This window comes from Pongo abelii, chromosome 14, assembly GCF_028885655.2.
Source record: "Pongo abelii isolate AG06213 chromosome 14, NHGRI_mPonAbe1-v2.0_pri, whole genome shotgun sequence".
Taxonomy (NCBI): Eukaryota; Metazoa; Chordata; class Mammalia; order Primates; family Hominidae; genus Pongo; species Pongo abelii.
This window is the reverse complement of record NC_071999.2, coordinates 71,807,510-71,822,523: the sequence shown is the minus strand read 5'-3', so window position 1 is coordinate 71,822,523 and position 15,014 is coordinate 71,807,510. Positions and strand designations below refer to the sequence as shown.

Below are 15,014 nucleotides of genomic sequence, written 5' to 3'. Positions count from 1 at the left end.
TATCTGTTTACCCATATCAGTCTTTTTATCTATCTATGTCTTTGGATCTAAATAACTAAACAATGGATTAAGAAGGAAAATATTAATAGATCAATCTTACCTCCCTAACAAATTTGATTCCTTTTGTGTTAATCTTTAAAAGATGGAGAAATATATCTTTGAGTTGCTTGACTTGATACACTTTTATGAAAAAATAAGAGCACTAATAACATACTTTTTCTCTAAGAAGATAATTTTAATTGAAAATTTTAACCATTTTCTTATCATTTTCTCTCTCTTGTCTTCTGCAGATGGGCCTTTGGGTCCCCGAGGATTAGCTGAAGCTACAGAGATGTGCACTCAAGAGTGCTTGGTTTTGGGTCACTCTGATAATTGCTGGATGCCTCCTGGCTTGGGTCCATATCAACACCCCAAATCTCCTCTCTCAACCTTTGCACCCCAGAAAGAATGGGTGAAGAAGGACAAGCTTGTGAATGGGCACACCCTGACCAGAGCCTGGAAAGAAGACAGCAACAGGAATCAGTTCAATGACCGTAAGCAGTATGGCTCCAACGAAGGCCATTTCAACAATGGCAGCCCCATGACAGACATTCCTCTGGCAAATCTGAAGTCTTATAAGCAAGCAGGAGGTGCTATTGAGAGTCCTAAGGAGCACCAACTCTAAGAAAAAGCTATATGGGACCTAATAACTTTAATCTAAATAGACATGCTAATACCGTGTGCGTCAGAGCTTTATGTATTCAATAGGTGTCTACAACTATGCCCCTTCTAGCAGGGATACCTATAACTTCGTGTTAGCACCATGGAGAATACAATGTTTTGCAACATATGAGAGAAGATAGTTCTAGCCATGCAATTTTGTTTACTAGAATTGATTAAACTCTCCAGAGATCTCTCCATTGTGCAAATTTTTTTTATTATTGCATTTTATTTTGACCCTGGACTGCTGCTATGAACAATAGAATATGCATTTGGAAAGTAAGAAAGTTTCATGGATTAGTGTGACTGAAAAACATATCCAGTTAGAAAATTGTGCTTTTTTTTTTTTTTTTTTTTTTTGTCATTGATTTGTGCTGGGACTGCTATACTTGACATTATACTGCAAACAAAACTTAAAGAGATAAGCATTAAGCCTATTGTGCTGTTAACAACGTTAGTGGACACTTGTAAGTCAATCAGTGTTAAAGTATTTGTAAATAGAAGCAAGCTATTATTAACAACTTTTGTGTACTTATAATGTTCACCTAAAAATGTTGTAGCATAATTCTGTGTTTTACGGTTGCTTCTGTCCTTCTTTTTATTTACCTCTTTGTTGTTATTTTTGTTGTTTCTTTCAGTGAGGTGTTTCTGCGTTAGTGGTCTGTCTTGACACACATTGTTCAAACAATCTCAAGCACTTGTGTTTAAAAAAGGTTCTGAAATCTTGCTTCTTGTATGATAGCTTATGATGCTGGAATTCTGTAAACAATAAAGATGAAAGAAAAAATGAAAACTTAATACAAAAAAGGACTTCTGCAAAAGCTTGGAAATTCAGAACCTATTTTTTATAATCTTATTTTCAAAGTAGGCAAAGGCAAAATCACTTAATTAGTACCATTAAGTGAGAGAGTAATGGAAAACTGTTATCCATCAAAAGTAATATAATATCCTGTACTTGTCACTCATGTAAAACTAATGTATCAAAATTAGCATATATGGAAGAAAAATCACTATTCAAAAATAGTTTCAATTGGGCAAATGTGTGTCTACAACTTTGTTGAAATGGCAGAGTTTGTGTTGATCCTCATATACAATAATGTTGTTGTAACACAAGTGTTATTAGACCATAGCCACAAAATATTTAATGTGTTGTGCCTTCATGATGTAACAGAACATTCTCCAGGTAGGGTAGTTGGGGGAAATAAAGGGATAAATCTCTAATTATTGCTGTTTAACTGTTTGTTATCATAGTTGGTCAATGCCTGGCAGGTACCAGCATATTGTCACTTAGGTCAAACCAACAAAGTGACAACTAATGTTAATAAGATCTCAGTTGCACGTGCAAACAAATCCAAATTCGAACATTCTTAGGAGGTTTTTGTTAAGGCATGACAGATGATTTAAACAAATAAATAGCATGCAACAAAATGTCTTTATTGAAAGAAGTGGAAGTTATCTTAATGCCACGGTTCACCATCAATTTAAAAGTAAAAAAAACAAAAAAAACAAAAAATTAAAAAAAAAGGTTTGCTAATCTGATAGTTAATTTGTTCTTACCAAAAAATAAAATTACTTTGTAAATAGCAGTTCACATTTTTCCACAATATAATGGAAAATAATGGGTAGGGGTGCATTGCTTATTGAAGTACATTTTTGTTGGTTTGTGAGGGGTGTTTGATGACTTTGACAGAATAAATATCTAAACAATTATCCTTGTTACTGCTTTGCCAGTTCTACGTTATTTACAATTATTCAGCTCTTGCAATAAATGTTCTGAATTCCTGATTGTAGTGTGTTAATTCTTAGTCAACATCCAAATTGGTTATTTATACTTCTAATTGTTGGGTAAATATATGTTGATAAAATTTAACATTTATTTAGAAATTAAGGAAGATTCATTGGGGTTTAATACCTATCCTTTGAAAATGTGAGTACCAAGGTAAGTGGTCAATTACCCTAATGGTCTTCAAAACTATTTTTTAGGGAAATTCATGGAGAAAGTTCATTGACTTCCTGGTCAAGATTCATGCAAATTTCATCAGTGAAATCCCAAGTCAGAAACTGTGCTGGTAGCACTAGTTAGTAAGGTTATTTTCTTATTCTTTGTCTCTTTAATAAGATTTCATGGAACAAACTTTCACTTATGTCATCATTGGCCAAGGCAGAAGATCATTCTGGGATTATGGCCTTAAACCCAGAGTCAAACTTCGTCTGTATTCTTTCAGTTAAGGAAAATAGGCACAGAAAGCTATCAAGCATAAGAAGACACACTCAAACATATGCCATGTGTGTATGCTCACCCTAGAGCAACTGCATCAATGTTCACTCATGCTGGAGTTTTGGGCTAGGTAAGTAAGCCTGACTCTTCAAGCCCTAGAGCTTTCTGAAGGATTGTGAAATAGGATTTGGGAGTCAGAGGCATAGTGTTAAAGTTATTTGCCTGGACCATTGTCTGGATATGACATCCTAACCATTCACTCCTAATAAGCTAGACCTATCCTCTAGTCTGAGGTATACTGTAGCACCACCCACTTTTCCCTCACAGGGGTAGAGACTGCCCCAAGATACAGACAGGGAATGAATCCTGAAAAGAGGACATTCTGAAAAACAGAAATTAAAATCTATGCCTGCACAGTTCCTTTCTCTATTTTTCACTAATCAGGTAAGTCATTCACCTCTGCCTTGAAGAGTGAAGAGAGAGAAACTAATCTCATATTCTCTCCATGAATAAACTGGAAGTTTGAAAAAGCCACTCACCTTTCCCATTCCTACCACATTTCTTCTAATAAATACAACAATATGTAGTCTTATGAAGACATTTGATTATATGCTTTGTGTAATTTTAAGAGTAATAACATCACAAACCAAACTGAAGAATTTACCCATCAAGTAAATAAAACAGTACATTTGCAATGACCATTCCTTAAGTATCATCTATATTGCTTTATGGTGTTGACATTGGACATAAAAGTCACCATTTACCAGGAAACAAAAGTTTTTTACATTACTTAAGAGAGCGTACCTATATGAAATGTATAAAATGATGATTGTTATAAAAATTATCAAATATTATGATGCTATACACTAACAATTTTTGGAGGCACATACAGAAATTAACTTTATAAACCTGAATATGACCTTTTTGAATGAGTATTTCTACATATACTCTAACATAAATATGTATTTAAATAATGGGTATTCATTAACAGACAATTGAGTAGTCATTTTGCTGCACTGATGCTATTCAGCCAATCTCATTCAGAATCCCATCATTCCCATTCTGTGGCTAAAGCTACAAATGCAGCTGAGGCCCAGAGTTGTTCCAGTATTTATCAAACTGTTGGATAGAGGCCAGGGATGGTTAATTATTATTAATGAGGAGTTTTGGCAGTGAGGGATGAAAGGGATGCCTTGTCAATTTCAATTTTAATGTAGATGCCAGGGTGTTACTTTGCATGAGGGCAAACCAACCTATGAAAAGGAGGAGTGGTGTTGTGAGTCTAAAAACGCTTCATTGTTCTGCTTTGTTTTAAATAGAGCTGATCTTCCCTCCCTAAAGGAAGCTCCTTTATTTGTTCTTTTTAGAGAGATTGCTTAAAAATTCTTCCAGTGTTCTTAAAGGCACAGTGATCACATAATAAATTCTCTACACACTTTTCTTATGCTTTCACAGCTACTAATCTAAATTTTAGTAGATATCAGCCAGACTTTGCACTGTTCAAAAAACGTAAAATTAGTATCTTAATATTATAGTATTTTATAAGGTATAATATGTACTTGTAAAACATGGTTATCAAAACAATATCTTATTCATATTTCAGTTCACTGAAAAGTATAAATTAATGTGTATTCTAAAGGTATCGATTTTCTCTTATACCACTATCTATATTTCAACATAAAATAAGGAGTATAACTTCTATGTCTACATATGCATTTTTTATTTCTTAGAATTCTTAAACAGTGCACCATATTAAAATGAGTTCTGTCCATATTTTTGTTATCTTAACCTATTGCTTTGTTCTTGAAGCTTTATAGTAAAAAATCTATTATTTTTAAATAAAAAGCCTTCTATTTTTATTCTTATTTTTTCTTTATACCTTATGGCTGTGTTCCTAACAGCATTTGTACAACACAATTATTTTTGGACTCATTCAATGCCACCTACTTAAGGTTCACATATTTGCAAATATATTGAATTACAGTGATTTTTCAAATAATATTACAATCCCATTTAAATTCTTAAATTCAAATGCTGTTTTTTATGAACCTTGTGGTTCTTCTGTTTGAATCAGTTTTTTTCACCTCCAATTTCATCATTAGTTTGGTTTTCATTGATCTAATTCTGAAAAATAATACCCAACAACAGGAGTAAAAATTTTTACCCTGAAACCCTAACACAGTCAAAGTTTTCTACAACACACTATTGTGTGAATGTAAGTAAAATTACAATATTTTTATATGTAAGGAGATTACATATACTTTCTTTTAATTGAATATTATCATAACCAATTGTGGCAAATTATTTTATATGTGATGTACATTTGGTTTATTACAGGAAAAAAGTCATAAAATGATTTTACATACCCTTAAATTCATTCACCATTAAATTTATACACACACAATCATACTTCAGTGTGAATATAACTGAAAATTTGGCCTTGCTGGTGTGAATTCAAACCTCTCTGAATTTACAGGCACATAGTTGAACTTCCTCCTCCTGGAAACATTTTTTTTTTCCCCTGGCTTCCTGGAAACCACAATCTTTTGATTTCCTCTTACTTCACTGGCCATTTCTTCTCAGGCTTCTTGGTTAGTTTCTCCTTTGCTTATGACTTATTTGAATGTTTTATAAGGTCCAAGGCTCAGTTCCTTGGCTTCTTTTCTTTTCTTATCTACACTTACTCTCTTTGGAGCTCATATTCCAGTCTGGATCCCTCTCCTAAACATCAGAACTTCTGATCCAAATCCCTTTTCAACAAGTATACTTGGACATTTCCAAGATGAGTCAAAATTAACATATCCAACATAACTCATAATCTCTCACATCACACACACACACACACACACACACACACACACACACGCATGTCTGCTACTGCACCCAGTCTTCCAACTTCCTAGTTAATGGCACCTCTATCAGATATTCAGGCCAGAAAATTTAAAGTTATCTTTATCTCTTCTCTTTCACACTTGTGGAACATCTTTCTCTTTCTGACTGCAAAGTTCATCCAATCCAACCATGTCTCAATAGTTCCTCTTGCCAATTAGGCTAAGTATTATCATCCTTTTTCTGGATTATTATGGGTCTCCTAACTGCTCTCCTTCTAACTGGTCTTCTTCAGGTAACCTTCCCCCATCTAGTCTATTCTAAGCATGCCTGAGAGATCCTCTTAAAACAAAAGTAAGTCAGACATCCTTCCTCTTCTCACAATATTCCAAGAGTCAGTTGTTTTTCTCAGAATGAAAATTAAAGCCCTTGTGTTGTCCTACAAGGCAAATAAAGTGTGGATGCCCCTCTTCTCACTAATCTCATGTTTTATGACCTGTCTTTCTCACCCTATTATGATCCATTGGTTCCTCATTGCTCCTCAAACATGCAGGCATGTGTCTAACTCAGGTTATTTGCATCAGCTTTTCCTCTGCTGGAAATAGGCTTCTCAGATATCTATAAAGAATTCCTTTCCTAGCTTCAAGTCTTAGCTTAAATACAATCTTCACCCTCAGGCCTGCACCAACCCTTCATTCTTTTTATTGTGAAGATATCTCTATCATCTCTATCTATCTCTATCTCTATCTCATCTCTCTATCTCTATCTCTATCTCATTTCTCTATCTCGATCTCTATCTCTACCACTATCATCTATTATCTATCATCTATCCATCTATATCTATTATCTATCTATATCTATTTATATGTATCTATCTATATCTATCTATCATCTATCATCTCTATCTCCCTTTCTTCCTCCCTCCATCTCCATCTCCCTCCCTCTCTCTTTCTCTCCCTACATATTTATCTATCACCATTTTAGCTACTTTAACCATGTTAACTATTAGTGTGCTATACAGTGGAGTTAACTGCATTCACTATGTTGTGCAATCATTATTACTATTTCAAAACTTTTTATTACTCCAAACACAGTCTATAACCATTAAGCAATAAATCCCCATTTCCCCCTATCCTCAGTTCCAGGTAACTTATAATGAACTTCATGTCTTTATGAATTTTCATATTCTAGATATTTTATGTCTGTAAAAATGTACAATATTTGCCATTTTGAGTTCAGTTTATTTGCTTAACATAATGCTTGTTCTCAAGGTTCATCTGCATTATGTCATGTATCACAAATTTATTTCTTTTTATGGCTGAATTATATATATATAATATATAATATAATATAAATATATAATATATAAATATAATATATACATATATAATCATAATCATATTTTGTTTATTCATTCATCTGTTAATGGACATGGGTTATTAATACCTTTAGATGATTGTGAATAATGCTGCAATGAACATTGGTGTATAAGTACCTGTTTGAGTTTTTGTTTGTGGATTTCTCTAATTTGCAGACATATACTTTGAAATGGAATTGCTGGGTCATATGGTAATTCTGTTTGACTGTTTGAGGAACTGTCCAGTTGTTTTCTCCAGGAGCTGGCCTAGTTTACATTACCAGAAGCAATGTGTGGAGGTCTAATGCTCCACATATTCACCAACACTTATTTTTCTCTTTTTTGGAGAGAGGAAAATCTGTTAGCCAGGCCATTGCCCAGGTTGGAGTGCAGTGGTATGATCAAGATTCACTGTAGCCTCAGTTGATCCTCGCACCTCAGGCTCTGAAGTATTTGGGACTACAGGCATGCACCCCCATGCCTGTCTAATTTTTAAATTTTTATTAGAGACACAGTCTCACTATGTTGCCCATGCTGGTGCTCATTTTTGTTTGTTTGTTTGTTTTTAATAGCCATTTTAGCAGGTGTGAAGTGGTATCTCATTGTAGCTTTGATTTTAATTTTCCAAATAACTAAGGATATTAATCTATTTGTATATATTATTTGGAGAAAAGTCTATACAAGTTGTTTGCCTGTGTTTAATTGTGTGGTCTATTTGTTGTTGAGTTTTTGGAGCTCTTTATATATTCTGGATGTTTACTCTTTATATCAGATATATGGTCTACAACTGTTCTCTCTCATTTTTATCTTTTCAGTTTCTTGATAATGTCTATTGATGCACAAAAGTTTTAAATTTTAGCAAAGTCCAATTTATTTACTTTTTTCTTTTATTACTCATGATTTTTATGTCATATCTAAGAATTCATTGCTAAATCTAGAGTCATAAAGGTTTGCCCCTATGTTTTATTCTAAATAATGTAATGTTTTAGCTCTTATATTAATGCTGTTGATCTATGTTGTGTTAACATTTGTATACAGTGTAAGGTAAGGCTTTATTCTTTTGCATGTTGATTTTGTCAATTTCCTTTTTTGTATCAGTTGAGATGATTGTTTATTTTTCCCCTTAGTTCTACTAATGTGTCATACGACATAGATTGATTTTCTTATGTTGAACCATCCTTGCCTTCCTGGGATAAATCACACTTAGTCGTGGCTTAATGATTAATTTTAATATAATATTGGATTTGATTTCCTAGTATTTTTTGAGGATTTTTGCTTCTATATTCATAAGAGATATTTGCCTATATTTTTCTTTCTTTGTGATTTTTTATGTAGTTTTTCTATCAGGGTGTTTCTGGCATCATAAAATGGTATAAATTATCTTCCCTACTCTTCTGTTTTCTGGAGAAAATCAAGAGGTATTGACATTAATTTTTCTTCAAATGTTTGGAAAAATTCACAAGTGAGGCTATCTGTTCCTTGACTGTTCTTTCTTGGGAAGTTTTAAATTATTATGCTGATTCAATCTCTTTTGATAGGTTTTTTTGAGACATTCTATTTCTTCTTAAGTCAGTTTAGGTAATATATGTGCTTCTAAGAATTTTTTAACTTTATCTAGATTATCTAATTGTTTAGTATCCATTGGTTCACATTATTCTCCTATAACACTTTTTATTTCTGTAGAGTCAGCAATAACATTCCCACTTTCATTTCTGATTTTCATCAACTGTGTCTTTTTTTTTATTTCTTTGTCAGTCTAGCTAAATTTTGTCAATTTTATTGATTTATTCAAAGAAATAATTTTTGGCTTTATTGACTATAGTTTTTCTATTTTATGTTTTATCTATCTCTGTTCTGATCTTTACTATTTCCTTCCTTCTGCCAGCTTTGCATTTAATTTTCTCTTTTTCTGTCTCCTCATGGTCCAACATTAATTTATTATTTGAGATCTTTTTTTAAGGTTAATTTATATTGCTACAAATTTTTCTCCGAGCACATTCACTTCATCCCACATGTTTGATATGTTCTGTTTTCATTTTTACTCATCCTTAAATATATTCTAGTTTCTTTTGTGATTTAATCTTTGTCACATTGGTTGTTTAAGGGTATGTTGTTTTATTTTCACATACTTGTGAGTTTTCCTTCTATTATTATTTTTAGTTTCATTTTATTGTTGTCAGAAAATATAATTTGCATGATTTCAAACTATTTAAATGTACTTAGTCTTGTTTTGTGGGTTAACGTATCTGACCACTGCATTTATTTATTTATTTAAATTATTATCATTATTATTATTATTTTAGAGACAGGGTATTGCTCTATCATCCAGGCTAGAGTGCAGTGGCAAAATTATGGCTCATTGCAACTGCTGGCCCGCGCCCCGGGCTCAAGTGGGTCCTTTCACCTCAGCCTCCCGAGTAGCTGGGACCACAGATGCACACAACCATGCCTGGCTGTTTTTTTGTATTTTTAGTAGATATGGGGTTTTGCCACACTTCTCAGGCTGGTGTTGAACTCCTGAGCTCAAGTGATCCACCTGCCTTGGCCTCCCAAAGTGGTAGGATTACAAGCATGAGCCACTGTACCTGGGCCTGACCACTGCATTTTAAAGTTGGAATTCCTTCTCCAGCATTAACAATCCTGTTTACAAACTACTTTCCTTTTCTTCTCCCATAGCACTGAACATATTCTAACATAGCTATGCTTTACTTATTAATTTACAACGCTTATTGTGCATTATCTTCCCCCACTGAAAGAGAAACTCTAGTTTACTAATGTATTCCAAGCCCGTAGAATCATGCCTGGTACCAAGCAGATGATCAATATATATTTGATGAGTGAATGAATCAACCACTACCCCAAATCTTAGCCTTTTTATTTTTATGGAGTGTCTACATGAAATAGGAAGAAATTGATTCTACTTGGGCAATAGCCCAATTTTCAGATGTATAATAAGGTCCTTATAACAATAAATATAACATTACTTTCCTTTCATGTTACGTGATGGGAAAATTCTAACAAACTGTATTATTTGTAAACAACCGAAACGTTTTGCTTTCCACAATTGTTCTTTTTCATTCCCTTCCACCTAGTTGCTGGAATTTGTCCATTTTCCCCCAGTGGAACCATTGACTTCAATAAAATTCAGTAACTTTCAAGAGCAAAGTTAACGTTTTTCTAGAAACTTGCTGCTTTGGAAGAAAGTACTGATAATGCAATTAATTTTTATTTTTAACTTGCACTTTTCTTTTATAGAATTCATGTTTCTTTCTGTATACCTGGAAATTTGCACATCCCACTGACTGTGGTGTGTGACTGCTACTTTGATAAGCAATAGTTTCTTCCTCGATACTTCATGACTTGAGGTGATCACAGAAGCCTCCTTTAGACTCTGTTGCATTCACCGTACATCCCCATCCCACTGCTATGCACCTTCACCCAGGAGATGCTATTCTGGCCATCAGCCTTACAGAAAAAGGCTAAGGTGATAGCAAGTGTCATTTTAAAACTGTATCTTATGGCTGGGTGTGGTGGCTCATGCCTGTAATGCCAGCACTTTGGGAGACCGAGGTGGGTGGATTGTCAGAGGTCAGGAGTTCAAGACTAGCCTGGCCAACATGACGAGACCCTGTTTCTACCAAAAACACAAAAATTAGCTGGGGTTGGTGGCAGGTGCCTGTAATCTCAGCTACTAAGGAGGCTCAGGCAGGAGAATTGCTTGAACCTGAGAGGCTGAGGTTGCAGTGAGCCAAGATCATGCCACTGCACTCCAGCCTAGGCAACAGAGTAAGATTCTGTCTCAAAACAAACAAACAAAAGAGTATTTTATTTCTACCACAAAGAGATTTTAGATCACTTTAAAAATCCCACAAAACTCCACACATCACAGAAAAATAAAAGTAACAGAAAATTAAGGCAGAGGGAATGTGTGGGTTTGTGTGTGTATGTGCCATATATCAACTCATGTCACCAATTCTGCACACTTTCCAGGAATGGACCATCCATTTGATTCTGGGATTATTGAAAGCTAAAGAAAAACTATCAAATAGACAACAATCAAAAAACATGCCATTTACCAGTTGAATAAGTAAAATATATTTTTACATCTCGGTGGATCACATGCCACTATTACAATTTTCTCCAAAGCCTGATAACAAATGGAAATTAGTAACTTAATACTTTCAAATGGACTCATATTTTTCTAACTTATTGTTTTAAGTAATAGTTTATATAAATCATGATTCACACTGCATAAACTATATAAAATTCTACATAAGACATATTTTTACTTCACTTAGAGTAATATTTTTAAATGTTAAATTGTATATCACTTAAGTAACCCTGTTTACAAGTTCCAGCCCTTGGGAAACATTATAATAATGGCATCTATGCTGATCAACCCCTAGGCAGCTCATATCATCAAGTTCCCTATTGCTATCCAATTCTCCTGTTTGATTATGGAAAGGAATATTTCTTTTAGAAAAGCCTACAGTTTCAAAAGGAGAAAATAATTACCTTGGTTGCCATAGCTAGGATGACCATATCCCTGTGACACAAAATTGATACACATCCAGCCTCAATGATGGGTCTTTACTCCTCTCTGCCTGTTTAAAACATCTCTAATGAAATTATGTTTAGGATCTAAAGGGCCACTATCCCTGGTTATGGCAGAGATTACAAAAGATGGTTGGAATATTTACTAGTTGATTAATCTGAGTTTTATAATGTGACATACCTGGTGTACAATGTATTTTTAAAATTAGGGTTTTATTTACCTTTGGTTGGGATTATCCCATACAGCTGTAGAAAGAGGGTGGGTTTCATCAGAGCCCAGAGATCTTCAGAATAATTGACAGAGATGTCTGTCATACACATCATGAGACAGAGTATTATTTCCTAGAAAAAAAAAATCTACCTAACTGCACAATTTTCAGACTGAAACATGGATATATAGCAAATCTGTTTGCTGTTCTTTATTTTCTACAGCATATAAACATCTCCTGCAGTGAGGTTTACCTTATTGATTCGTTAATAATTATAACAACTAACATTTATAAAGCTCTTATTTATTCTACGTTCATCACAGTTCAACAGATTTACCAGTATTCGCTAATTTAATTTTCTCATGCTTTTTAAAAAGATACTTGCTGTTTGTGTCACCCTTTCACAGATGAGAACACTGAGATACAGGAAGACTATATGAATCTACTCAAGATCCTCGGGTGAAAAAGTAACATTGCCAGCCTACTAGGCTGAGTGTAGAGTCTGGGCTTCAACTACTATGTGATATCACCTCTTCTTATGAAAAATTCAAGAACTTTTTGATTCTGGATCTCAATGATAAACTGCCATTTTTTAAACAACAGCAATAAAATGATTTATTAACTAGTTATGCAATGAAGATTCTCTTTCTACTTGGAGTTTTATGTACTCAATGTTTGATGTACTTACATGTTGGCTCAAATATTTTATTAATTAAATGTGTAGCAATTGTGCTATTCGGTCTTGAGATAAAAATAACATAGTCTAAAATGACACACAAGTTTAGGCTGAATACAGCCTCATCAGAGTTACTGGCAAAGCTAGTGAAAGTCTCTGCTGTTAAATAAAAGTGCTGAATTCCTTTCAGCACCTAGGTGTACCTAGTCAATGATTCTACCTTTTTACACTTGCTTTCTGTTCCCTACCTTGGAAAATCAGGTGAGGAAGAAAGTGAGCCACAGATCAGTCTTCTATTTCCAATAAACAGGGCATTAAAAGGAGACCAAAATCAGTCTGGTAATTAACTTTAGCAAGCCTATTTTCTTCTCGTCACGGAAATGCAACTCCCATTGACATCAAGGGGAGCTACGTGCTCACATGGAGAGGAGAATGGTCTCCCCAAGCATCATGGAGAAAGCTATATGTTAAGCTTCAAAGCATAAGTGCCCTCTATTACTGTATCACCAATTTTAATCAACTGTTCTTGTATCTACAGTTTGGCTTATTGTCCAAATGGGGAAGCACCTCTTAATTTGACAAACAAGAATCCCTGATAACAGATATGAAACAAATTACTTATAACGCCAAGGTTGTGCCATGTAGTAGTACTTCATTAGTCTTTCCCTTTCCCCAGGAAAAGCTGACCGTGTGTTTTAAATGTCAGCTCTCTGTTGTTCACAGTTTTACAGTGTACTCTTTTATAACACAGTGTGATAAAGAAAAATAACAAAAGGTATTAAATATAAATATTCAGTTAATAGTAGTTTAATAGTATCATTCAATAAGCCACTGCTCCATTAAGCCACATGCGAAGGGTAACTTCTTATTTCTCTATGATATTTGGTTCTTTAATTATTTTTAATGACATTATTGCTGGTAATATTGCACATTGGGCACACAGAAAACATCTGCTTCCTTATGTGCACACGGAAATCAGTGTGAGAAAAACAGCTAATACTAAACTTCTTGAGAAAGAAAACATATACAGACATTCTCTTTAAAAGGTTAAGCTTGGAGCATTTGTATGTTTTATAATTGATCTATTTATCTATCTTCCTAGGGAATTATCAAATTATAGATTCATATTACTCTTGTATGTTAGTTTTAGTATTTATTCCTAATAATTTATAAATATTTTTGTACTAATCAAGTATTCTTTATACAATTTGAGAATTCTAAGCAGAGAAGATAATCCAGCACAAATACCCATGTGTTGATGGAGTGACTTTTAAACTATCTAATGATGATGAAGTATCACTAGAAAATACATGACTTTGGTTATGCATTCCAGTGGCTCATAAATTAATTTAAACCTAGGTGATATAAAGTGAAATGCTTAGCTAGTTTATAAATGATGGCTTCAGGAATATTTAGTGGTAGTCAAGTTTCTTATAAAATTTCAATATTTATTAGAATTAATGATGGATTGAGGATAAGGAGATTTAGCTTACAAATCCTACTTAGGTAGAAATTTAAAAGAGATAATGGTCCCGCAATTCATCAAATTGAGAAATTTCCATTTTTCAATGTAAAACCTGACATTTTATGTAACTGACACAATCATCTTTTAAAGAAGTGAAATGAGGAGAATAATAATCTTCAATTCATAGGCTTATTATGAAGATTAAATAGAGTGATTCATTAATAGAGTTTAGAATGGTGTCTGGAATATCAGAAGTGCTCCATGAATGCATTTAGTAGTAGTAGTAATAGTAACAGTTTTTCTAAACTTCTTCTAAATAAATAATTAAAATAATAAAATAATTAAAATATCATGATTATACAGGTCCTTACAAATACATTTTCTTTAGTCCTGTTCCTACATATTGTTATCAAGATTTTCAGGAATGAACTTCCCTTTACTCTCAGAAAAGATCTTGCCCAAGCTTCAGAGAGCAGAAATATCATTAGGATAGAGTTTCTCAACGTCTGACAAAAACAGGTAGAAAGTTAACTGAATCCCCTGGCTTATCTTTCTTCACTTCTGTTAAAATTCTTAAATTTTCTGAATCCATATCTCTCTGCTCATTCAGGCATATTCTGTAATTATTTTATCACTATTTTATATTTCAGCCTGAACAAATTCAAACACACATACACACATACCAATTTAGAATAGATAAATTGGGCAGGAAACTGTATGCAATTTTTTTTTTTTCTTGAGACAGGGACTTGCTCTGTGGCCCAGGCCGGAGTGCAGTGGCATGATCTTGGCTCACTGCAATCTCTGCTTCCGGGGCTCAAGTGATTCACCTGTCTTAGCCTTCCTACTAGCTGGGACTACAGGTGTGCACCACCACGCCCGGCTAATTTTTTTTCTATTTTTGTTAGAAATGATGTTTTGCCATATTGCTAGGCTGCGCTTGAACTCCTGAGCTCAGGTGATCCTCCCACACTGGCCTCCAAAAATGCTAGGATTACAGGCATGAG

At 33.9% G+C, this 15,014-nt stretch overlaps 1 protein-coding gene and 1 long non-coding RNA gene across 6 annotated transcripts in view; one reads left to right on the top strand and one right to left on the bottom strand.

Moving 5' to 3' along the window:
• Positions 1-2,484, top strand: part of PCDH9 (protocadherin 9) — a 942,795-nt gene extending 940,311 nt beyond the window's left edge. For all 3 annotated transcript variants that reach the window (XM_063714927.1, XM_024230916.3, XM_024230914.3), the window contains one exon: positions 291-2,484. In XM_063714927.1, the coding sequence (XP_063570997.1) occupies positions 291-664 (374 nt within the window). In that variant the 3' untranslated portion in view covers positions 665-2,484. The remainder of the gene's footprint in view (positions 1-290) is intronic.
• LOC129049553 (uncharacterized) overlaps positions 1-15,014 on the bottom strand; it is a 40,033-nt gene that overhangs the window by 9,041 nt on the left and 15,978 nt on the right. For 2 of the 3 annotated variants that reach the window (XR_010136794.1, XR_010136796.1), the window contains one exon: positions 1,306-1,458. This is a non-coding gene — a long non-coding RNA (uncharacterized LOC129049553). Of the gene's footprint in view, positions 1-276; positions 496-1,305; positions 1,459-15,014 lie in introns of those variants that run through there. The other variant, XR_010136795.1, reaches the window with a different exon arrangement.